Source organism: Salmo salar, chromosome 01 (genome assembly GCF_965601325.2).
Source record: "Salmo salar chromosome 01, fSalSal1, whole genome shotgun sequence".
NCBI lineage: Eukaryota > Metazoa > Chordata > Actinopteri > Salmoniformes > Salmonidae > Salmo > Salmo salar.
The window spans coordinates 161,421,506-161,447,942 of record NC_138291.1 but is presented as its reverse complement, the minus strand read 5'-3'; the positions used below and the strand labels follow the sequence as shown (position 1 = coordinate 161,447,942).

The 26,437-nt window shown below is 43.4% G+C and overlaps 1 protein-coding gene across 2 annotated transcripts; it reads right to left on the bottom strand.

The window, feature by feature from the left end:
- Window positions 1-25,310, bottom strand: LOC106567959 (fibroblast growth factor receptor 1-A). 2 transcript variants are annotated; one of them, XM_014137885.3, is made up of 17 exons: window positions 24,688-25,310; window positions 18,337-18,566; window positions 13,598-13,687; window positions 13,262-13,434; window positions 11,523-11,646; window positions 5,039-5,229; window positions 4,759-4,903; window positions 4,405-4,595; window positions 4,100-4,245; window positions 3,810-3,931; window positions 3,577-3,687; window positions 3,176-3,366; window positions 2,862-2,984; window positions 2,518-2,588; window positions 2,237-2,374; window positions 2,026-2,131; window positions 1-1,913 (listed from the first exon to the last, which is right to left on the bottom strand). In XM_014137885.3, the coding sequence occupies exons 2-17, from the start codon at window positions 18,443-18,445 to the stop codon at window positions 1,680-1,682; spliced, it is 2,265 nt and encodes a 754-aa protein (XP_013993360.1). In that variant the 5' UTR covers window positions 18,446-18,566; window positions 24,688-25,310; the 3' UTR covers window positions 1-1,679. The 2 variants fall into 2 exon arrangements, with proteins under 2 accessions (XP_013993360.1, XP_013993368.1); XM_014137893.2 differs by lacking the exon at window positions 24,688-25,310 and adding an exon at window positions 24,016-24,102.
- Between the last annotated feature and the right edge of the window lie 1,127 nt (window positions 25,311-26,437).

The window sequence follows — 26,437 nt, the reverse complement described above, 5'->3', positions numbered from 1 at the left end:
TTTTGTAATGCCATTTTCTTTATTACAATACCTTTAATAAAGGCATGCTCTGTAAAGGCAGGTAGACTTCCATTGGAGATAAGTGAATTTGCCACTGTTTTAAAACCATGGCATTATCATTTACATTATCATTAACCTCAACATAACACTGTAGTGTCCATAGAGTCCAGACAAGAGACTGATACTCAAGGCAAGCCCTGACTGACTAACACTGCTGGTATGATATTAGCTTATTAAAACACATAGCATCATAGCCACTTCTTTCCTCTGATTCTAACACATAGCATCATATCCACACCTCTCTTAGATGTCATTTCAATGACAGGGATAAAAACAAGCTACCAGGTATAAAATTAAAATACTGGAAATATGTATTCATATTAACAATTCGTAATATACTGTATTTACAAAATAACATTATTTTTCCTTGGTATCAATTTCCTTTTTATATCCTGTATCGTTTGCTCAGCAAAGCAGCAGCTTGTTTCATAATATGGCGATGAAGATCAATAATGTGTAGCAGCCTTCTTCTCCTCTTCCTCCTCCTCTTACTCCTGGGAGAGTCTCCCTACATTAAAAGGGATAGTTCACCCAAATAAAAATTACACATTGGTTTCCTTGCCCTGTAAGCAGTCTATGGACAATGTATGACAGTAATCCATGCATTGGTTTAGTTTCCCTTGCACTGTTTTAGCATTTGTGGCACAGATCCAATTCAAGTCATGGAACCGATATTATAATTTTTTGCACATTATGTCCAAATTATCCAAAAGTATTTTAAATTGATTGTGAAGCTCAACAAAGTCACTTCGGTCTTTTGTACATGGGTGACAAATGCTAATATCAGTCCCATGACTTGAATGGGATATGTGTCACAAATACTAAAATGTTAGCATGTGAAAATAGTGCCAGAGAAAATAAACCAAAGCATAGATTGCTCTGATACATTGTCTCATACCTTGCTTACGGTTTAAGAAAACCGCCAGGTAGCCTAGTGGTTAGAGCGTTGGGCCAGTAACCGGAAGGTTGCTGGATTGAATCCCCGAGCTGACAAGGTAAAAATCTGTCGTTCTGCCCCTGAACAAGGCAGTTAACCCACTGTTCCCTGGGCGCAGTGGATGTTGATTAAGTCATCCCCCTCACCTCTCTGATTCAGAGGGGTTGGGTTAAATGTGGAAGACACATTTCAGTTGAATACATTCAGTTGGACAACTGCCTGGGTATCCCCCTTTCCTAATGTGTCATTTGGGTGAACTATCCCTTTAATAGTTCAGTATAGTCCTGGGGAGGAGGAGAGAAGAGTCCATATTTGTGCAAACTCTATTTCATGTCTTATGACTCTGTTATAACCCTCCATGTGTCTGTCTTTTCCATTGTCTTTATCTGTGTGAATGAGCATCGCTCCAAAAATGAAAAGCAGGTCAGATGAAACCACTAGGTCCTTTTGCAGATTGGAGAACGAGGGGATAAAGCACTCAGGTAGTGTCCTTCCCTCTGGTAGGTCTCCCAGTCACCGAGGAAGGGCTGCACATAGGAGCCAGGGGGGGTAGGGACTGATTAAAAGGGAGGTGGATAGGTTAAGGTGTATGGGCAGGGCAGTGTTTTTAGATCAGCGTTGGCTGTGTCCGCGGGTGTACGTCAGGGTAGATGCTGTGGTGATCGTAGGCTAGGATGGAGGTTCAAGACGGGGTTCGGGAAGGTTTGTGGTGTGCGTAGGCCAGGGTGGAGGTACGAGAGGGGGTCCTAGAGGGGGTGTGCTGGGTGTAGAGCAGGGTGGAGGTCCAGGATGGGCTCAGGGGAGAGTATTCTGCTCCGTGAGTCGTCTCCCTGGAGAAGACAGAGTCAGAGGAGCTGCTGGTGTCTGGACCCAATGGAGAATACTGGACCACAGGGATGGACAGATTCAAATACTCCTAGAGAGATTTGCGAGAGGGAGGGAGGACACGTTCAGGGGAAAAATTCAAATGATACAAAAATGACACTGTGTTTGTGTGTGTGCGTGTGTGCGTGAATGTGTTTGTTTACCTGGTTGGTCATGAGTGAGAGTGTGCGGTCCAGATCCTCTACCAGCTGTTGGAAGGTTGGTCTGCGAGATGAAACAGCGTGCCAGCAGTCTCTCATCATGATATACCTGAGAACACACACCACAGTGTTACAACAGAGCGTGTGTTTGTATTACTCTACTTGCGAGGACATTCTTACAGTATACTTGTGTTTTTTTTGTGTGTGTACTCACAGCTCCTCTGTGCAGGCGGCTGGCCTGTCCATACGATGTCCCTCCTTCAGCAGTTTGAACAGCTCCTCTACAGGGACCCCTGGGTAGGGAGACCCTCCTAGAGTAAAGATCTCCCACATCAACACCCCAAACGACCACCTACAACAGAATTCAATACAATCAACATCACTTTCTCAGGGACAATTATTGCTGGGCTTGAACGTAAACCTACCGACACATAACAACAGGATGGATAGCACAACACCACAGAATGTATATTAGGAGTTAGGAGTGTGACTTACACGTCACTCTGGTGTGTGTAGATGCGGTCGAACAGAGCCTCTGGAGCCATCCACTTCACTGGCAGACGACCCTGGGAGGAAAACAAGGGGTTAAAACACGTGTCAAACTTATTCCACAGAGGGCTAAATGTCTGCAGGGTTTCGCTCTACCCCTGTACTTGATTGATTAATTAAGCTGACTAATTAGTAAGAAAGTCCCCTCACTTGGTTGTCTAATGCTTTTGTCTAGGTTTTAATTGAAAAATTAATTCCCTCTGTGGAATGAGTTTGCCACCCCTGGGTTAAAACATCTATATGTCTGAATTTCAGTCGTCTACTCGCTCCACTGTGATCATGTTACTTACATTGGTGGTCTTCTTGTAGTAGTCTATGTGGTGGATGTCTCTGGCCAGACCAAAGTCTGCTATCTTCATCACATTGTCCTCTGTCACCAACACATTCCTGGCTGCTAGGTCTCTGTGGATACACTACAGAAAAAAACGGGATTGATTAATTTATTGGTTGACTGATTTACACTAATGTCCAGTAAAGGGAGAGGTAGAGAAAGAGAAAGTAATAGATTCAGACGAAGAGAATGAAACACAGAAAGATGAAAAGAAGAACAAGAGAGAGACATACAGACAAAAAGACAGACAATAACATTGGTTTCTTCTCTGACCTTCTGTAAGGCGAGGTATGCCATGCCCCTGGCCACCTGGTAGGCAGCAGACACCAGCTCCCTGACCTCTACGCTGTCCAGGGGGGCCTGGGTTGGCCCAGACCAGTACTCCAGATCCACAGGCCTCCGACAACGCAGGTACTCCCTCAGGTTGCCCTGAGATGCATACTCTACCACCACGTAGAGAGGGCCTGGAGGGAGAGGGAAGGGTTATAATAAACAATGTGGTGTTCCCCGAGGTTCAGCGCTTGGACCCCTGCTGTTATTTTCACCCCTTGGTACTGTGGCCATTGTACTCATCTGTGCAAATAAAATGCTATTTCGCTCACACGCTTGCACACACACACACAAGCACACATACACAAGCACACATACACAAGCACACACAGCACCAGTATTACCATCCTGTGTGCAGGCTCCCAGCAGGTTGATGATGTTTTTGTGTTTCCCGATCATCTTCATCATCTCCATTTCAGCGATCAGATCACTCAGGTCCTTCTCTGTGGCGTCCGCTACACAGGAAACAGGATGTGACATCAAATCAATATCAACCAATACAAACACTGTTTTTCAGTTTATTTTGAATTATCTCCTTAAATATTAGGAATATATTTCAGGAAGTAGTTTTATGTACCTTTGAGCATCTTGACGGCAACCTTGGTGAGACGAGAGGGTTTTTCTCTGTCCAGACCTGCAGCCTCTGCTAGCACAACCTGACCAAAACAACCTTCCCCCAGTGGCTTCCCCAGAGACAGCCTAGAACACAGACACATACAGCTATGAATGTCCTGTGCATGGAGGTTATGAATCTCCTTGGTTAAGTTATGAGCACCGTGTGCAGATTATGTATGCAATATGTAGGGTTATGTATGCCGATATTATAGATTGGGTATTCTCTATGCAGGGATATAAGCCCTCTAGTACCTGTCTCGTGACAGCTCCCAGAGTGGGTCTGCGGGCAGCTCATACACTGACACGCCGACCAGGGTGGGCGTGGCTCCACTGGAAAGGCGGTACGGCCTGACCAGACACACCCCCGACTGTAGAGAGGAAGAAGAGTCTACTGACACCTTGAGAAAGAGAAGGGGAGGTAGTGAGAGAGGATATACTGTAATAAGAGTTAGCCCGCTGAACTAAAGCCTATGGATTAGCTCAGGAAAAAAAGTATTCACGTCTCAAGCAAAGGTTACGCATCACACGATCATGGATCACTAGTATGTGTGTGTTACCTGTCTGTGTAGGGGAATGCTCTTGGCCAGTTTGTGAACGGCCAGCTGGCTGCTGAAGTCGCTCTTCTTCGGGGAGCAGCTTAGTCGGCAGGCGGTCGCTACGCCGACCATGAACATGATAATGAAGAAACCAACGCAGTAGATGAAGATCTCCAGGTAGGCCTGAGATGGTACAGGGGAGGGGGGCAGGTCTGGAGGAGAGGGAGTGAAGTAGGATGAATTCATAACATTTTTTACATTGTTTTCTTTCTTCTTCCATTTTAAGTGCAAATGTATAAAGCACATTGGGCTGCAAAGGTTTGTACACAAGGTGAATAAAGTTCAGAATAATACCGTTTATTTTTGCATGTGTACCTTTGATCACACTGAGCCAGGCAGAGTGGTGAGAGAGTCCTATAGAGTTTCCTGCCAGACAGGTGTACTCTCCTTCATCCTCCACAGACACGTTCCTCAGAGTAAACACCTCCATCTCCCTGTCTGTGGTGTTAAACCCTGCAGTCTGAGAGAGAAAGAGACATTTTTTAGCCCTCGTCAATACAGTGTGCGTTAACCTTCAGAACATGTACATATATGTGTGTGTGTGTGTGTGTGTGTGTGTGTGTGTGTGTGTGTGTGTGTGTGTGTGTGTGTGTACCTTAAGTACGCGTACGTAAGGCAGTCCGTCTGGTCCCACTCTGCTGCCATTAATGGTGATGCTTTTGAGCCACTGGATGTGGGGCTGAGGGTCGCTGAACACTCGACAGACAAACTCCACGTCGCTACCAACCATGGCCGTACGATTAGCTGGCAGGCCTGCCTGGAGGATGGGCCTGTGAGGGGAACGTTCTAGAATAAACAGAAAACATCAATGCAATGTGAGTGATACAAAAACACTAACATAGTGTTTACATATGTGTACCACTCAAGGTACACATATCAAAAGTAAACACACCTACTCATTCCAAGGTTTTTCTTTATTTTTACTATTTTCTACACTGTAGAATAATTGTGAAGACATCAAAACTATGAAATAACACATATGAAACCATGTAGTAACCTTAAAAAAGTGTTAAACAAATGAAAATATATTTTAGATTTTAGTTTCTTCAAAGTAGCCACCCTTTGCGTTGATGACAGCTTTGCACACTCTTGGCATTCTCTCAACCAGCTTCACCTGGAATGCTTTTCCAACATTCTTGAAGGAGTTCCCACATATGCTGAGCACTTGTTGGCTGTTTTTCCTTCACTCTGCGGTCTAACTCATCCCAAACCATCTCAATTCGGTTGAGGTCGGGTGATTGTGGAGGCCAGGTCATCTGATGCAGCCCTCCATCACTCTCCTTCTTGGTCAAATAGCCCTTACACAGCCTGGAGGTGTGTTGGGTCATTTTCCTGTTGAAAAACAAATGATTGTCCCACTAAGCGCAAACCAGATTTGATGGCGTATCGCTGCAGAATGCTGTGGTAGCCATGCTGGTTAAGTGTGCCTTGAATTCTAAAGAAATCACAGACAGTTTAACCAGCAAAGCACCCCCACACCATCTACTCCATGCTTCACGGTGGGAACTACACATGCGGAGATCACCTACTCTGCGTCTCACAAAGACACAGCGGTTGGAACCAAAAATCTCTAATTTGGACTCATCAGACCAAAAGACAGATTTCCACCGATCTAACTTCCATTGCTCGTGTTTCTTAGCCCAAGTCTCTTCTTATTATTGGTGTCCTTTAGCAGTGGTTTCTTTGCAGCAATTTTACCATGGCCTGATTCATACAGTATCCTCTGAACAGTTGATGTTGAGATGTGTCTGTTACTTGAACTCTGTGAAGCATTTATTTGGGCTGCAATCTAAGGTGCAGTTATCTCTAATGAACTTATCCTCTGCAGCAGAGGTAACTCTGGGTCTTACTTTCCTGTGGCGGTCCTCATGAGAGCCAGTTTCATCATAGCGATTGATGTTTTTTGCGACTGCACTTGAGGAAACTTCTTGAAATGTTCTGCATTGACTTACCTTCATGTCTTAAAATAATGATGGACTGTCGTTTCTCTTTGCTTATTTGAGCAGTTTTTGCCATAATATGGACTTGGTCTTTACCAAACAGGGCTATCTTCTGTATACCACCCCTACCTTGTCACAACACAACTGATTGGCTCAAACGCATTAAGAAGGAAAGACATTTCACAAATTACCTTTTAACAAGGCACACCTTTTAATTGAAATGCATTCCAGGTGACTACTTCATGAAGCTGGTTGAGAGAATTCCAAGAGTGTGCAAAGCTGTTATCAAGGCAAAGGGTGGCTACTTTGAAGAACCTAAAATATATTTTGATTTGTTTAACACTTTTATGCTTACTACATGATTCCATGTGTATTATTTCATAGTTTTGATGTCTTCACTATTATTCTACAATGTAGAAAATAGTAAAAATAAAGAAAAACCCTGGAATGACTAGGTGTGTCCAAACTTTTGACTGGTACTAATATATATATAGCCTTGGTTTCATGCATGTTAACATTAGAAGCCTCCTCCCTAAGTTTGTTTTATTCACTGCTTTAGCACACTCTGCCAACCCGGATGTCCTAGCCGTGTCTGAATCCTGGCTTAGGAAGTCCACCAAAAACTCTGAAATCTTAATCCCTAACTACAACGTTTTCAGACAAGATAGAACGGCCAAAGGGGGCGGTGTTGCAATCTACTGCAGAGATAGCCTGCAGAGTTCTGTCCTACTGTCCAGGTCTGTACCCAAACAATTTGAACTTCTACTTTTAAAAATCCATCTCTCTAAAAACAAGTCTCTCACCGTTGCCGCCTGCTATAGACCACCCTCGGCCCCCAGCTGTGCTCTGGACACCATATGTGAACTGACTGCCCCCCATCTATCTTCAGAGCTCGTGCTACTAGGTGACCTAAACTGGGACATGCTTAACACCCCAGCCATCCTACAATCCAAGCTTGACGCCCTCAATCTCACACAAATTATTAATGAACCCACCAGGTACCACCCCAAAGCCGTAAACACTGGCACCCTCATAGATATCATCCTAACCAATTTGCCCTCTAAATACACCTCTGCTGTTTTCAACCAAGATCTCAGCGATCACTGCCTCATTGCCTGCATCCGTAATGGGTCTACGGTCAAACGACCTCCACTTATCACTGTCAAACGCTCCCTGAAACATTTCAGCGAGCAAGCCTTTCTAATCGACCTTGCCCTGGTATCCTGGAAGGATATTGACCTCATCCCGTCAGTAGAGGATGCCTGGTTATTTTTTTTAAATGCCTTCCTCACCATCTTAAATAAGCATGCCCCATTCAAGAAATTTAGAATCAGGAACAGATATAGCCCTTGGTTCTCCCCAGACCTGACTGCCCTTAACCAACACAAAAACATCCTATGGCGTTCTGCATTAGCATCAAACAGCCCCCGTGATATGTACCTTTTCAGGGAAGTTAGAAACCAATATACACAAGCAGTTAGAAAAGCTAAGGCTAGCTTTTTCAAGCAGAAATTTGCTTCCTGCAACACAAATTCAAAAAAGTTCTGGGACATTGTAAAGTCCATGGAGAATAAGAACACCACCTCCCAACTGCCCACTGCACTGAGGATAGGATTTCAATAAGCATTTTTCTACGTCTGGCCATGCTTTCCACCTGACTACCCCTACCCCGGTCAACAGTACTGCACCCCCCACAGCAACTCGCCCAAGCCTTTCCCATTTCTCCTTCTCCCAAATCCAATCAGCTGATGTTCTGAAAGAGCTGCAAAATCTGGACCTCTACAAATCAGCCGGGCTAGACAATCTGGAACCTCTCTTTCCAAAATTATCTGCCACAATTGTTGCAACCCCTATTACTAGCCTGTTCAACCTCTCAACCTATTATCTGAGATCCCTAAAGATTGGAAAGCTGCCGTGGTCATCCCCCTATTCAAAGGGGGAGACACTCTAGACCCAAACAGTTACAGACCTATATCTATCCAACACTGCCTTTCTAAAGTCTTCAAAAGTCAAGTTAACAAACAGATCACCGACCATTTCAAATCCCACCGTACCTTCTCCGCTATGCAATCTGGTTTCTGAGCTGGTCATGGGTGCACCTCAGCCACGCTTAAGGTCCTAAACGATATCATAACCGCCAACAATAAAAGATAGTACTGTGCATCTGTCTTCATTGACCTGGCCAAGGCTCTCGACTCTGTCAATCACCACATTCTTATCGGCAGACTCAACAGCCTTGGTTTCTCAAATGACTGCCTCGCCTGGTTCACCTGCTACTTCTCAGATAGAGTTCAGTGTGTCAAATCGGAGGGCCAGTTGTCCGGACCTCTGGCAGTCTCTATGGGGGTGCCACAGGGTTAAATTCTTGGGCCAACTCTTTTCTCTGTATACATCAATGATGTCGCTCTTGCTGCTGGTGAGTCTCTGATCCACCTCTACGCAGACGACACCATTCTGTATACTTCTGGCCCTTCTTTGGACACTGTGTTAACAACCCTCCAGACGAGCTTCAATGCCATACAACTCTCCTTCCGTGGCCTCCAACTGCTCCTAAATACAAGTAAAACTAAATGCATGCTCTTCAACCGATCACTGCCTGCACCTGCATCACTACTCTGGACGGTTTTGACTTAGAATATGTGGACAACTACAAATACCTAGGTGTCTGGTTAGACTGTAAACTCTCCTTCCAGACTCACATCAAACATCTCCAATCCAAAGTTAAATCAAGAATTGGCTTCCTATTTCGCAACAAAGCATCCTTCACTCATGCTGCCAAACATACCCTCGTAAAACTGACCATCCTACCGATCCTCGACTTTGGCGATGTCATTTACAAAATAGCCTCCAATACCCTACTCAACAAACTGGATGCAGTCTATCACAGTGCCATCCGTTTTGTCACCAAAGCCCCATATACTACCTACCACTGCGACCTGTACGCTCTCGTTGGCTGGCCTTCGCTTCATAATCGTCGCCAAACCCACTGGCTCCAGGTCATCTACAAGACCCTGCTAGGTAAAGTCCCCCCTTATCTCCGCTCACTGGTCACCATAGCAGCACCCACCTGTAGCACGCGCTCCAGTAGGTATATCTCTCTGGTCACCCCCAAAGCCAATTCCTCCTTTGGCCGTCTCTCTTTCCAGTTCTCTGCTGCCAATGACTGGAACGAACTACAAAAATCTCTGAAACTGGAAACACTTATCTCCCTCACTAGCTTTAAGCACCAGCTGTCAGAGCAGCTCACAGATCACTGCACCTGTACATAGCCCATCTATAATTTAGCCCAAACAACTACCTCTTCCCCTTCTGTATTTATTTATTTTATTTTGCTCCTTTGCACCCCATTATCTCTATTTCTACTTTGCACTTTCTTCTACTACAAATCTACCATTCCAGTGTTTTACTTGCTTTAACCTGTTGGGGATAGGGGGCAGTATTTGCACGGCCGGATAAAAAACGTACCCGATTTAATCTGGTTACTACTCCTGCCCAGTAACTAGAATATGCATATAATTATTGGCTTTGGATAGAAAACAGCCTAAAGTTTCTAAAACTGTTTGAATGGTGTCTGTGAGTATAACAGAAGTCATATGGCAGGCAAAAACCTGATAAGATTCCTTACAGGAAGTGGCCTGTCTGACAAGTTCTTGTTCTTCTTGGCTCTGTTTATTGAAAACTGAGGATCTTTGCTGTAACGGGACACTTCCTACGGCTCCCATAGGCTCTCAGAACCCGGGAAAAAGCTGAATGATGTAATTCCAGCCTCTGGCTGAAAAACATTAGCACGTTTGGATAGTGGCCGGTCAGAGTACCATCAGACTGAGGCTCGTGCACGAGGGGATCCCATGTTTTTATTTTCTCTCTCTTTGTACGTAAACACGCTTTCCCGGTCGGAATATTATCGCTTTTTTACGAGAAAAATGGCATAAAAATTGATTTTAAACAGCGGTTGACATGCTTCGAAGTACGGTAATGGAATATTTAGAAATGTTTTGTCACGAAATGCAGCGTGCGCGTCACCCTTCTTTACCATTCGGATAGTGTCTTGAACGCACGAACAAAACAGAGGATATTTGAACATAACTATGGATTATTTTGAACCAAACCAACATTTGTTATTGAAGTAGAAGTCCTTGGAGTGCATTCTGACGAAGAACAGCAAAGGTAATAACATTTTCTTTATAGTAAATCTGACTTTAGTCAGGGCTAAACTTGGTGGGTGTCTAAATAGCTAGCCCTGTGATGCCGGGCTATCTACTCAGAATATTGCAAAATGTGCTTTCACCGAAAAGCTATTTTAAAATCGGACATAGCGAGTGCATAGAGGAGTTCTGTATCTATAATTCTTAAAATAATTGTTATGTTTTTTGTGAACGTTTATCGTGAGTAATTTAGTAAATTCACCGGAAGTTTGCGGGGGGTATGCTAGTTCTGAACGTCACATGCTAATGTAAAAAGCTGGTTTTTGATATAAATATGAACTTGATTGAACAAAACATGCATGTATTGTATAACATAATGTCCTAGGGTTGTCATCTGATGAAGATCATCAAAGGTTAGTGCTGCATTTAGCTGTGGTTTGGGTTTATGTGACATTATATGCTAGCTTGAAAAATGGGTGTCTGATTATTTCTGGCTGGGTACTCTGCTGACATAATCTAATGTTTTGCTTTCATTGTAAAGCCTTTTTGAAATCGGACAGTGTGGTTAGATTACCGAGAGTATTGTCTTTAAAATGGTGTAAAATAGTCATACGTTTGAGAAATTGAAGTAATAGCATTTCTAAGGTATTTGAATAACGCGCCACGGGATTCAACTGGCTGTTGAGTAGGTGGGACGATTTCATCCCGCCGACCCTAGAGAGGATATTGTATTTACTTTGCCACCATGGACTTTTTTTGCCTTTACCTCCCTTATCTCACCTCATTTGCTCACATTGTACATAGACTTATTTTTCTACTGTATTATTGACTGTATATTTGTTTTACTCCATGTGTAACTCTGTGTTGTTGTATGTTGTCGAACTGCTTTGCTTTATCTTGGCCAGGTCGCAATTGTAAATGAGAACTTGTTCTCAACTTGCCTACCTGGTTAAATAAAGGTGAAATAAATAAATAAATATGCACACATACTGACCCACTACGTCCAGCTGGTAGGTGTGTGTGAGGCTGCCGTGCTTGTTCTCCACAAGACAGGTGTAGTTGCCTTTATCAGACGGAACCACTGACTCCATTATTATAGTCCACATGTGGTCCCGGAGCTAAAAGAGGGAGACAGCGAGAGAGGAAGAGCGTGAGAGAAAGAGGCAAAGGAGTGAAAACATGAGAATAGCCATGAAAAATACACATTTTGTGTTGTGTTAGTAATTTAATTTTGGCAAAGTAGAAATGCTTGACATCATTGGAAAATCAAAAGAAATCAGCCAAGACCTCAGAAAAAAAATTGTAGACCTTCACAAGTCTGGTTCATCCTTGGGAGCAATTTCCAAACGCCTGAAGGTACCACATTCATCTGTACAAACAATAGTATGCAAGTATAAACACCATGGGATCACGCAATCGTACTTTGGTGCGAAATGTGCAAATCAATCCCAGAACAACAGCAAAGGACCTTGTGAAGATGCTGGAGGAAACAGGTACAAAAGTATCTATATCTACAGTAAAATGAGTCCTATATCGACATAACCTGAAAGGTCGCTAAGCAAGGAAGCCACTGCTCCAAAACCGCCATAAAAAAAGCTAGACTACGGTTTGCAACTGCACATGGGAACAAAGATCGTACTTTTTGGAGAAAAGTCCTCTGGTCTGATTAAACAAAAATAGAACTGTTTGGCCATAATGACCATTGTTATGTTTGGAGGAAAAAGGGGGAGTTTTGCAAGCTGAAGAACACCATCGCAACCGTGAAGCAAGGGGGTGGCAGCATCATGTCGTGGGGGTGTTTGCTGCAGGAGGGACTAGTGCACCTCACAAAGTAGATGGCATCATGAGGATAGAAAATTATGTGGCTGTATTGAAGCAACATCTCAAGACATCAGTCAGGAAGTTAAAGCTTGGTCGCAAATGGGTCTTCCAAATGGACAATGACCCCAAGCATACTTCCAAAGTTGTGACAAAATGGCTTAAGGACAACAAAGTCAAGGTATTGGGAGTGGCCATCGCAAAGCCCTGACCTCAATCCCATAGAACATTTGTGGGCAGAACTGAAAAAGCATGTGCGAGCAAGGAGGCCTACAAACCTGACTCAGTTACACCAGCTCTGTCAGGAGAAATGGGCCAAAATTCACGCAACTTATTGTGGGAAGCTTGTGGAAGCCTACCCGAAACGTTTTACCCAAGTTAAACAATTTAAAGGCAATGCTACAAAATACTAATTGAGTGTATGTAAACTTCTGATGAAAGAAATAAAAGCTGAAATAAATCATTCTCTCAACTATTATTCTGACATTTCACATTCTTAAAATAAAGTGGTGATCCTAACTGACCTAAGACAGGGAATTTTCTACTGGGATTAAATGTCAGGAATTGTGAAAAACTGAGTTTAAATGTATTTGGCTAAGGTGTATTTAAACTTCCGACTTCAACTGTATATACAACACATTAAGAACACCTTCCTAATATTGGGTTGCAATTGTTGTCTCATCTACATTGATTGAAGTGGATTTAACAAGTGACATCAATAAGCGATCATAGCTTTCACCTGGAATCACCTGGTCAGTCTATGTCATGGAAAGAGCAGGTGTCCTTAATGTTTTGTACACTCAGTGTATAAAACACAAGAAATTCATGTTTTTGGCTGCACTGGGGCTTTGACAGATGATACACAACTCAACAGACAACCCAGTATGAAGCAGAGGGCTATACAAAAACACATACCTTGAAGCCTCCAATGCGCTGGTCTTTCCTGAACTCTTTCCCATTCCTGTACCACCGCAAAGTTGGTGTGGGATTACCAGTCGCCTGGCAACGAAATTTAACAGTCTTACTGGCAGGAACGGCATGGAGCCTCTTCTCCATCTTGTCTGGAGTCGCCCACTGAGGAGCCATCACTAGAGAGAGGGAGAGGTATTTATATTTCACATTTTTGATTCAATATCAATCTTTCTTCAGTTGGTTTGGCTAGTAACTACTTTTTCAGACCAATAAAGCTAGAGGAAGCAAAGGGGAGAGAAAGGGAAGTGGCAGGGAAAGAGGTCAGGAGAAGGAGCTTACATTGGAGCTCCTGATTGTTAGATAGTTTATTTTCCTCTGAAGAAGACTCGTCATCATCATCTTCGTCCTCAGAAGATGCCAGCATGTCAGCTATGGAGAGAGAAGAAAACGTAAACCAAAAATAGAAACCAGTGTGTGTGTGTGTGTTTAAACAGGAAGGGCTGAGGCAGGGTTACTCTGTGGGGGTCTGGGATGCTCCTGCTGAGTGAAAAGGGAAACGGCTTAAAGATTAACCTTTCACATTTACCCCTTTAAGCTGCCACACACACACACACACACCAGTTCCCCTGTTGCTCCCTAACCCCCAGCTCAGAGATAAACAAACACACTAATAATCACCACCTTCATCCTGACAAATGGTTGTGAACAAAGGGCGAGTTGGGAGAGAGGAGGGAAAAGCAGCACGTTTCAGATCTTTAATGGGTCTTGTTTGAATACGTTGAATGAGAAAAAGCCTACTTCCTTCTACCATTAGACACAGTCGGATCAGGTTCCATTCCACAGCATTCACAGATCTGGTCACATCAGATCAGTGATTACTATAAGCAGGGACATTTACTACCACACATCCCTTTTCACCTCTCATCAGGATTACTGACTACTATACAATATATTACTAATATATTAGTAACTCAGGACATTTTCTGCCACAGATTCTGTATCTCCCAACCTCTCAGCAGGACCTACACCAGAAAAGCAGTCATCATTTCTCCTCTAATCTACAGATATTAGGTCCATAATCAGCATCACCACAGACTGACACAGACCATCCCCGAATTCAAGCTCCCAACCTCACTACATTATGTCTGTAATCTACAGGGAGAGGTCTACAGAGACTGCATTATGGGAGGTCTTGAATACAGCATGTCTGTCATCTAGAGGGAGAGGTCTACAGAAACTGCATTATGGGAGGTCTTGAATACAGCATGTCTGTCATCTAGAGGGAGAGGTCTACAGAAACTGCTTTATGGGAGGTCTTGAATACAGCATGTCTGTCATCTAGAGGGAGAGGTCTACAGAAACTGCATTATGGGAGGTCTTGAATACTGCCTGCTCATAGCAGGGGGAACATTCTCAATGAGAGGTTGTCAAAAATAGACAGAGAGAGAGAGCGCGCGCAAGAGAAAGAGAGAGCGAGGACGCGAGAGAGCGAGGGGATAAAGACAAAGAAAGCAAAAAAATTACTGAAAAAAAAAGAAAGGAATCCAGTAAAAGAGAGAAAAGCAGGGGGAGTTGGTTGAAGTCCAAAAACCTTTATTTGAACGAAGCAACGAGAAGGAGAGAAGGATATGGGAAATTGGGAGCAGGCTTTGTTTATGGAAAAATAGTTTGCGGCGCAAAAGTTACATTTAGGTGTTTTTGACTAAGAGAGAAAAACAAGAATTTATGGGTTCCAAAACAACAGTATCACACACACACACTCAGCTGGATACCAGATGGCTGGAAGCGAAACACACAAAAACATGCGGGCACACACATACACAAATAGATGCACACACGCATGCGCGTACAAACACGCGCACACAACACAGAGTGTTAGGGTTGGTCAGGATGGTTGTGATTACAGTACTCGCCAATACAAATAAAACCATCTCCTTTCAGACGGCATTCATCCTTTCCTACCAAAAACAGCATTTCTGCTCCACATCCTCCACATCCAACCAGCTGTGTGTGTGTATGTGTGTGTGGACAGGATATGTAAACCATGGCACCATGAAAAATCACTGTAAACATCCTCAGCTTTAAACTAAATGGACAAACCTTCAAGAGCTTCTTTCTAGCTCAATATAGAATCCCCCCACCCCAAACACACATCCATAAATGTAAATGTATGTTCTGTTTTCTCTAGCTCAGAATAGAGACCCACTACTAACGGAACAGTTCCAGATAGCAGAACAGAGTCAGTGGGATTGAACCACCATGGTAGCAGTCTGAACCCAGAACCCTCAGCCTGAACCCTCAGCCTAAACCTAGAACCCTTAGCCTGAACCTAGAACCCTTAGCCTGAACCTAGAACCCTTAGCCTGAACCCTCAGCCTGAACCTAGAACCCTTAGCCTGAACCTAGAACCCTTAGCCTGAACCCTCAGCCTGAACCTAGAACCCTTAGCCTGAACCTAGAACCCTTAGCCTGAACCTAGAACCCTTAGCCTGAACCCTCAGCCTGAACCCAGAACCCTCAGCCTGAACCTAGAACCCTCAGCCTGAACCTAGAACCCTCAGCCTGAAGCTAGAACCCTCAGCCTGAACCCAGAACCCTCAGCCTGAACCCTGAACCCTCAGCCTGAACCCAGAACCCTCAGCCTGAACCTAGAACCCTCAGCCTGAACCTAGAACCCTCAGCCTGAACCCAGAACCCTCAGCCTGAACCCAGAACCCTCAGCCTGAACCCAGAACCCTCAGCCTGAACCTAGAACCCTCAGCCTGAACCCAGAACCTTCAACCCTAATCTGACGATTTGTTTATTTATTTATTTGTAATAATGACAATTACAACAATACTGAATGAACACTTATTTTAACTTAATATAATACATCAATAAAATCAATTTAGCCTCAAATAAATAATGAAACATGTTCAATTTGGTTTAAATAATGCAAAAACAAAGTGTTGGAGAAGAAAGTAAAAGTGCAATATGTGCCATGTAAAAAAGCTAACGTTTAAGTTCCTTGCTCAGAACATGAGAACATATGAAAGCTGGTGGTTCCTTTTAACATGAGTCTTCAATATTCCCAGGTAAGAAGTTTTAGGTTGTAGTTATTATAGGAATTATAGGACTATTTCTCTCTATACGATTTGTATTTCATATACCTTTGACTATTGGATGTTCTTATAGGCACTTTAGTATTGCCAGTGTAACAGTATAGCTTCCGTCCCTCTCCTCGCTCCTACCTGGGCTCGAACCAGGAACACATCGACAACAGCCACCCTCGAAGCAGCGTTACCCATGTAGAGCAAGGGGAAAAACTACTCCAAGTCTCAGAGCGAGTGACGTTTGAAATGCTATTAGCGCGCACCCGGCTAACTAGCTAGCCATTTCACATCGGTTACACCAGCCTAATCTTGGGAGTTGACAGGCTTGAAGTCAGAAACAGCGCAATGCATTGCGAAGGGCTGCTGGCAAACGCACGAAAGTGCTGTTTGAATGAACCCTTACGAGCCTGCTGCTGCCTACCATCGCTCAGTCAGACTGCTCTATCAAATCATAAACTTAATTATAACATAATAACACACAGAAATACGAGCCGTAGGTCATTAATATGGTCGAATCCGGAAACTATCATCTTGAAAACAAAACGTTTTTCCTGTCAGTGAAATACGGAACCGTTCCGTATTTTATCTAACGGGTGGCATCCCTAAGTCTAAATATTCCTGTTACTTTGCACAACCTTCAATGTTATGTCATAATTACGTAAAATTCTGGCAAATTAGTTTGCAACGAGCCAGGCGGCCCAAACTGTTGCATATACCCTGACTCTGCGTGCAATGAACGCAAAATGACACAATTTCACCTGGTTAATATTGCCTGCTAACCTGGATTTCTTTTAGCTAAATATGCAGGTTTAAAAATATATACTTCTGTGTATTGATTTTAAGAAAGGCATTGATGTTTATGGTTAGATACAGTCGTGCAACGATTGTGCTTTTTTCGCAAATGCGCTTTTGTTAAATCATCCCCCGTTTGGCGAAGTTGGTTGTCTTTGTTAGGAAGAAATAGTCTTCACAGTTCACAACGAGCCAGGCGGCCCAAACTGCTGCATATACCCTGACTCTGTTTGCAAGAGAAGTGACACATTTTCCCTAGTTAAAAGAAATTCATGTTAGCAGGCAATATTAACTAAATATGCAGGTTTAAAAATATATACTTGTGTATTGATTTTAAGAAAGGCATTGAGGTTTATGGTTGGAGCAACGTGTACCTAAGCAATTATATGCAACGCAGGACAGGCTAGATAAACTAGTAATATCATCAACCATGTGTAGTTAACTAGTGATTATGATTGATTGATTGTTTTTTATAAGATAAGTTTAATGCTAGCTAGCAACTTACCTTGGCTTCTTACTGCATTCGCGTAACAGGCAGGCTCCTCGTGGAGTGCAATGTAAAGCAGGTGGTTAGAGCGTTGGACTAGTTAACCGTAAGGTTGCAAGATTGAACCCCGAGCTGACAAGGTACAAATCTGTAGTTCTGCCCCTGAACAAGGCAGTTAACCCACCGTTCCTAGGCCGTCATTGAAAATAAGAATGTGTTCTTAACTGACTTGCCTAGTAAAATAAAGGTCAAAAATCGGCGTCCAAAAATACCGATTTCCGATTGTTATGAAAACTTGAAATCGGCCCTAATTAATCTTCCATTCCGATTAATCGGTCGACCTCTACCCAGAACCCTCAACCTGAACCCAGAACCCTCAGCCTGAACCCAGAACCCTCAACCTGAGGGATTAAAATAGATTAAATAACACAGAGGAAAAGAAGGCTCACGTGAGTATACACAAGCACACACACACACACACACACACACACACACACAGACACACGCGCACACACACACGCACGCGCACAGACACACGCGCGCGCACGCACACGCACACGCACACGCACACACACACACACACACACACACACACACACACACACAGAAGGCTAATGAGACGTAGCCCTGTCTGTCAACTACAACCGAGAGAGCACAAGCAAGAAAGAAAGAGAATTTAAGATCTTTATGTGGCCCATGTTTCTTACCTGTGTCGCTGACGTGGGCAGCAGCTGGTCTGGACTGGGTCAGGGGAGAGTAAATCAGTAGAACCAGCAGTGACCAGAGGAGCAGCAGAGACCAGCGGGACAATAACATACTGGCACTGGTATAGGTTAACTGGTACAGTACTGGAATGGCAGGGGCTACTGGTACAGGGCTGGCTGTAGAGGGCGCTTAAATGTATCAGCCTACAACCATCAACTCTTCAGGTGGGGAACTGTAAGAGGAAAAAAGAGAGGGACATTCATGAATATGTTAAAGACAAGACAAGGCATTTTATGAAAATAAATGGCAAGAAAAGGATGTGACACTGCTACCCTGTCTAAAGCCCGTCCGATATATCAGTTCACCAATACTATCAGCCGATAACCAATATTTAATAAATAGGATGATAAAAGGGAATCTCATGCTTATATGAACACTTGTCATTATTGTCACGATGTATGAAATCAACATTTGAAGCACAATTATTGGACAATTGCTCTTTTGGATGCCAATTTATGAGAACCTAGTGTGGAAAATGTATATCAGTATCGGTAAGTTTGTCCCCCCAAAAATCGGAATCGGACCCGAAAAATATATGCGTCAGGCTCTAACTGGTCAGCCCATGCTCGCAGGAGGACATTGGTAGAGGCTGTGACACATGCTCTGGTGTCTCTTTTCACAGCTTCCAACACTCCTCACACTATAACATCTTTCGACGCTTGTCCCGTCAGCTCACCTGTCATATATTAATGCCCATCAAACGTTCCAAAACAAAGCTGTGTTTTATCACAGTTTTGTTATGCTTCCCCCTAAAGGCATCAGCATGCTTTGGTATTGGCTGGCGCCTAGCCGAGTGCTGAATAAGTGTGCACGCATACTCCCTTAAAAGTCATTAAGCAGCAATAGTACTGTTTGTCCATCTTGAGACGCTGTAACCAGTATACACTTCCTCAAAATAGTCAGACTTCATCTAAGATAACTCAAGAATTCTGTCATTCATTTAGAAGTTTTTTGCAGAGGAGATCTTAGTTGCGCAATTTTACATCTAACTAAGATGTTTGGTGCAGTATTTATCAATGAAAAAATGAGCATGAAAATGATTAGTCTCTGGTTGAATGACAAACACTTAATTGAAGAATCCCTACTGTTGACCAATCACCGACAAAGGGGCGTAGACTTTGGCTACCGACTTCGGCTTGTCTCGAGAAAAAATGTTGTGTGCAAGATCAGCCGAAAAAACCTTACCAAAGACCAAAACGAACAAAAACGTCATGATTAATATATGTACAAACTTTCCCGAACTGTTTTGATGGGAAGCATGCGGAGATTGCGGACGCCTTAACCTGCACCCTCAGCCCAAACACCATATGCCCCACAGTCCGCCTGCCAGTGCCACAGTGTTAAAGTCTTATTGAGAAGATGGATCTGGTGTTTAGGTGTTATGAGACCGCTCCAGACCACAAACAAACACTGATGTAGAGAGACTAACACCCAGGAGAGCTGTAAATATATTCTATAATACATCATCTCCCTTGTCATTATATACTGTTGTAGAGTCAGAAACATGTTGAACAGCTTGACGGTAAATTAACATTACTGAAATTTGGACACTACTGTAGCTGGCAGCTAGGGATGGTGTGGGCATTACTGAAGGTTACTCTGTCCTTCAGAACTGGCAGCCAGTGTGCGTGTGTGTGTGTGTCAGGGTGATGACCCAGAGTGGGAGATGTGTAACAGTAAAGAGTAGAGTGGCAGGTTTATGAAGATGTCATTAATGCCCTTGATTTACACCACACACACAGAGAATTTACCCTCATGGACACTGCCCGTAACTCAACCCCACACTAACGTTAAAGAGTCTCTTAAATTGATGAGTTTGTTTGCAGATTTATGAGTTTTGTGGTGGAGAGTCTCCATCCTACTGCTGGCTAGCTGACAGCAGTGCGCCCAGCACAGAGACAGCTAGGCAGACACAGTCTTCTTATTACATAGGAGAGAGAGTAAAAGAGAGAGACATAGAGTATGCAGGCTTTTGCTCCAGCTCTACCCCCCCCCCCCCCCCACCCAATTCTACTCATCAGCTGCTTATCAGGCCCCAATTGGTTGAATTACGTGTGTTAGAGCAGGGTAGGAGAAAACCAGCATACCTCTGCCATAGCTCTTCGGAAGGAGACTTGGACACCCCTGCCATAGAAGCTAACAGCTAGCTAACAGCTAACACACCCAGTTCTGTAAACCTCACTGTGGTAGTTATCAAATCACCACAATCACCACAGACACAATAAGAACAGAAATAAGACCACTTTCTACCTGCCCCAGCCTTGCTGTGTGGCTTCTTTAAATTCTAAAGGAACTTCGGAGAGAAGAAAATGCAGATAACAGTAACTTTGACATCCATTTCAGCAATTTAACAGACGGTCTTATACAAAGAGAGTTGCTTTGAACCAGAGCAGGGTAGAAAACCCATACAAATGGTGATCATTGCAAGTAAAACCTTCCAAAATAGCTTCAAGTCCAGTGCTAGTTATTTTCTGTGCTGTTATTCTGCAGATGCTGCTGGTTTAAACTAGAAGCCACCGGGTCAGCTTGCTGGTTCTGTGTATAGCTTAGAGGAGGCTGTTAGAGTGACTCAGGGGGGTTGATATGATAAAAACTGATGGTCTGAGAGACAGTAACTACACACACACACAGGGTGGCATAGAGTCGCTAGGCCAGGAATAGAGCATCACACCAGCTCTCTATCGAGGAGAGGGCCTCAACATACCGGAAACATCTCCCTACTCCATCTTTCTCCCATGCCTTCCTCCCCATACACCCCACCCCCCTCTAATCCCTTCAATCAGACAACTTCTAGTTCTCCTAAGATTATCCCCCCCTAATTCCTTCAATCAGACAACTTCTAGTTCTCCTAAGATTATCCCCCCCTAATTCCTTCAATCAGACAACTTCTAGTTCTCCTAAGATTATCCCCCCTAATCCCTTCAATCAGACAACTTCTAGTTCTCCTAAGATTACCCCCCTAATCCCTTCAATCAGACAACTTCTAGTTCTCCTAAGATTATCCCCCCCTCTAATCCCTTCAATCAGACAACTTCTAGTTCTCCTAAGATTACCCCCCTAATCCCTTCAATCAGACAACTTCTAGTTCTCCTAATATTACCACCCCAATCCCTTCAATCAGACAACTTCTAGTTCTCCTAAGATTACCACCCCAATCCCTTCAATCAGACAACTTCTAGTTCTCCTAAGATTACCCCCCTAATCCCTTCAATCAGACAACTTCTAGTTCTCCTAAGATTATCCCCCTAATCCCTTCAATCAGACAACTTCTAGTTCTCCTAAGATTATCCCCCCCTCTAATCCCTTCAATCAGACAACTTCTAGTTCTCCTAATATTACCACCCCCCTCTAATCCCTTCAATCAGACAACTTCTAGTTCTCCTAATATTACCCCCCCAATCCCTTCAATCAGACAACTTCTAGTTCTCCTAATATTACCACCCCAATCCCTTCAATCAGACAACTTCTAGTTCTCCTAATATTACCACTCCAATCCCTTCAATCAGACAACTTCTAGTTCTCCTAAGATTACCCCCCTAATCCCTTCAATCAGACAACTTCTAGTTCTCCTAAGATTATCCCCCCCTCTAATCCCTTCAATCAGACAACTTCTAGTTCTCCTAATATTACCACCCCAATCCCTTCAATCAGACAACTTCTAGTTCTCCTAAGATTATCCCCCCCTCTAATCCCTTCAATCAGACAACTTCTAGTTCTCCTAAGATTACCACCCCAATCCCTTCAATCAGACAACTTCTAGTTCTCCTAAGATTATCCCCCCCTCTAATCCCTTCAATCAGACAACTTCTAGTTCTCCTAAGATTACCACCCCAATCCCTTCAATCAGACAACTTCTAGTTCTCCTAATATTACCACCCCAATCCCTTCAATCAGACAACTTCTAGTTCTCCTAATATTACCACCCCAATCCCTTCAATCAGACAACTTCTAGTTCTCCTAATATTACCACCCCAATCCCTTCAATCAGACAACTTCTAGTTCTCCTAATATTACCACCCCAATCCCTTCAATCAGACAACTTCTAGTTCTCCTAAGATTACCCCCCCTCTAAACCCTTCAATAAAACAACTTCTAGTTCTCCTAAGATTATCCCCCCCTCCAATCCCTTCAATCAGACAACTTCTAGTTCTCCTAAGATTACCCCCCTCTAATCCCTTCAATCAGACAACTTCTAGTTCTCCTAAAATTACCCCCCCCTCTAATCCTTTCAATAAAACAACTTCTAGTTGTCCTAAGATTACCCCCCCCCCCTAATCCTTTCAATAAAACAACTTCTAGTTGTCCTAAGATTACCCCCCCCCCCCTAATCCTTTCAATAAGATATTGTCTAGCTCTCCTAAGATTATCTTTCCCTCACCCCCCTACATCTAATCCCTTCAGTCAGACAATTTCTAGTTCTCCTAAGATTATCTTTTTATTTCCCCCTCCCTCTCTTTCTGGCAGATGTGACCTCTCCAGATGTTCCATTCCAAAAGCCTTTACCTACACACCACATTCTACCTCAGCCCTGGCCTGGTCCACCCGACATAGTAACGCTGTCATAGTAACACACCATTTTCCTGTAAACTGGAAAACAGCTCATGGTGTGTACCTGTGTGTCAAGGGGAGCCATGGCTGAGATATGCTACCATGAAGCATCCATGAAGGCATTGATTGTGCAACTATACAACCCAGCTGTAGTACTGTTATTTACAGAGGCTGAATGGCGGGAGACAGAGGACAGGTTGAGAGTAGAACAGAAAGCACACAGGTCTGCTGTAAGACTTTTATCCACCTAACTCACTCACACTCCTGGTCAGTGACCCTGGAGTCTTCTATAGGCCTGGATAACAGCTCAGTGCCTTACCATACACCTTTATCTACCTCCCCACTCATCTCTTTATCCCTCTCCCAGTCTCTATCTGTTCTATTATCTCTCTCTACTCATCTGTTTCTCCTCTCAGAATGTGGTATCTGATTCAGATTAGCAGCCATCACACATTCCCTCCATTTCCAAATGGCAGAGTCAGTTCTCACACTCACATTCAGTATCTCAGTCTCTCACTGTTACCCTGGCGAGTAAGACTTAGATTTCCAATGTATTCATTACACAAGTACACTTGAAACTGAACTCACACCACACCATTATTATCGTCATTGTGTGTATGTGCTGACATAAACATCCAAAATGGTCTTCTGATCATAATGAGCCATTTCTGGACAGATAAAAAAACATACTCAAAGGAGAAACTCGATTGAAAGTGTTTTTTTTAGTTGAGCACCAGGTTTAATCTCGGTCCAGGAAACCAGCCCAATAACTTGTTCAATGTCATGCATGGCCCACGGATCATGTGGCAACAGTACTACTTATATTCACATTCTATTAAGGAGCAGGTGACAGTTCGGTAGCCTAGTGGTCAGTGTTGGGCTAGTAACCGAAAGGTTGCAAGTTCGAATCCCCGAGCTGACAAGGTAAAAATCTGTCGTTCTGCCCCTGAACAAGGCAGTTAACCCACTGTTCCTAGGCCGTCATTGAAAATAAGAATTTGTTCATAACTGACCTGCCTAGTTAAATAAATGTAAAATAAAAAAATAAACAGTTGGTTCTGCGCGTGACTCACCGGTCATGCGGTAGCGCTGTGATGAGTCAACGAACAGCAGATATGGCGCGTGCTGCTGAATGAACAGCCGGATCTCATCAGAGTTGGAATGTCACACGCACAAGCGTCATTTACCGTAAACAGATTAAACTGATACGTGTACACCCACGGCGGTCGGTCTGCCCATTGCGGTGGCATGTGACGCGACTGACTGCTTTACGGTGTGTTCCTCAGTCAGAGAGAGAGACATGGGTCACAGCTTACTAGCTGGACTGTGGTTTGTAATTATGTGGTCATCTTTGTGTATATCTTATACATGATTAATGAAGCCTTCATAATAAGGCATTATAAAGGTTGGCATTTATGACATGGTTACAAATGATTTGTGAAGCATAGTTATAGTTTACGAAGGCTCATTAATTTTTATAACGCATCTAAATCAGGATGATTTTTTGTTTTACTTTGTTAGGGCTAACACTGGCAGGGGCCCCTAAATTGCATAACATTCTTATAGCCTATGTGGGATAATTCCAATATGATCATGAATGGCCAGATCGGTCTATACCTACTTTATTTAAAAGTAGAATTGTTTTCTCAAATGTTTACGGATCACATAGGCCAAAGCAAGCTGCAACATTGTATCCGTGACTGTGGACATCTAGGCTATTGGTCGCATTGAATGTAGTGTCTCACCTGAATTTCTGATCCTTGTGCAGCTCCCCTCGAGAAGGTAGGTTAGACGTCTAAAAGAAAGTAATTAAATGTCCGATTCCGTCGATGTCTTTTAAACCTTAAAGTCACAACTCTCGTAAACAATGCGGTGTTTTTCCAGAGTTCAAATGCAGTGGCGCGGTGAAGCTTCGAGGAACGTTAATGGCCATTGATTTCGGAGTAGCAATGGAGCGGTCTCTCTATCTTCCGAGAGAAGAGGTATAAAAACACGTTCAGCACAAATACTTCACATGTAGCCTACTTGGTCAAGTTTTCGACCGGTTTCAGTAAAGATATCTCCAGCAGCAGCAAATCTCAAGGCATTTTACTTTACTCAATACGTTCCTATTCTTGGAGAAAACATGGGGAAACTCCGATCATCTTCTGTATTGTCTTGCAACTTTGCAGAATACTGCAACCAAATATTTATCTGAAAGTATATATATATATTGTTGTCAACACCGCATAGATCTATTTGCGAGGCGAATTGTCAGGCAACATTATAACGTTAGGTCATTGAATGTATTTCCGAGCGGCGAATTCCAGCTCTCTGACCTCCCCCAACCACTTCTCACCGTGTGCTGAGAGAATCTGAAGGAGACCTCCCCCTTCTCTCCTTTCCTCCCTATTCCCCCATTCTCTCGTTTCCTCCCCATTCCCCCCTTCTCACTCCCCTCTCACTTGCAGGAACTCAAAATGATTTAGCCTACACTGTAGACTTGTAGGTCTGTCACAAATTAAATGTAAAAAAAAATAGTCTACTGGCTTGACTGATCGAAACACAGCATATTTTGGAAATAGACACCCTGTTCATTTGTGTTTTGGCAACATTCTCATAAGACATTAAACTACTAGGCTACTCAGCATTTGTGACTACTGCCCTTTTAACTAAACTTCTGACAGAGGGAAATGGCTTTCATATCATGGAGAGCCTGGTGTGTGTGTGTGTGTGTGTGTGTGTGTGTGTGTGTGTGTGTGTGTGTGTGTGTGTGTGTGTGGCTAACTGGTTGGGCAGTGATGTAACTGGCCCTGGTCTGAGTAAACAGTTGATTAAAAATCAGAGGAAGGTGATGCAGAGAGAGAAACACACACAAACACACTTGTTTCTGCGTCCATTGACTGATGCTGTGTGAAATGTGTCTGTTTGTCCAGGAAACCTTGGCATGGGATACAGTAGGCTGGCTTTTTTATAAGAAGCAGTAATTCTATTGGCTGTGATGGATGAACTGGGAATGGTGTTACCAGCTGTACTTCCTGGTATTGTCAATAATGGCCAAAGGTCAACTACTTTCCCAGTATGCATTAGGGATCTCAAAGTGGAAAATAACCCAATAACATTTATTTATGGGGTACCTCATATATCTGACTGTCTATCAGTCTGTCCGATGGTGTGCAAACTCCACTGACGACAGGTTAGCTAAATGCTGCATTACAGCCTCAAAAGGAATATGGGCTGTATAAAAATGCTTTATAAAAGGCACAAAAAATGTCAACAAGTAAGTGCAGTCAGTGCAGTCAAAAACGTGATTTTCCTGTGTTTTAAAAAATATATTTCCACACTATGACGTTGGAATAATACTGTGAAATTGTGAAAATGATGATAATGCCCTTTTAGTGTAAGAGCTATTTGAAAAGAACGCCAGAGATGTCAGACTGTTTTGGTGGGATGGAGTCTTGGTCACCAGGCAGTAAATTACCTTCAGCTGCAATATGTAACATTTTGGGCAACCCA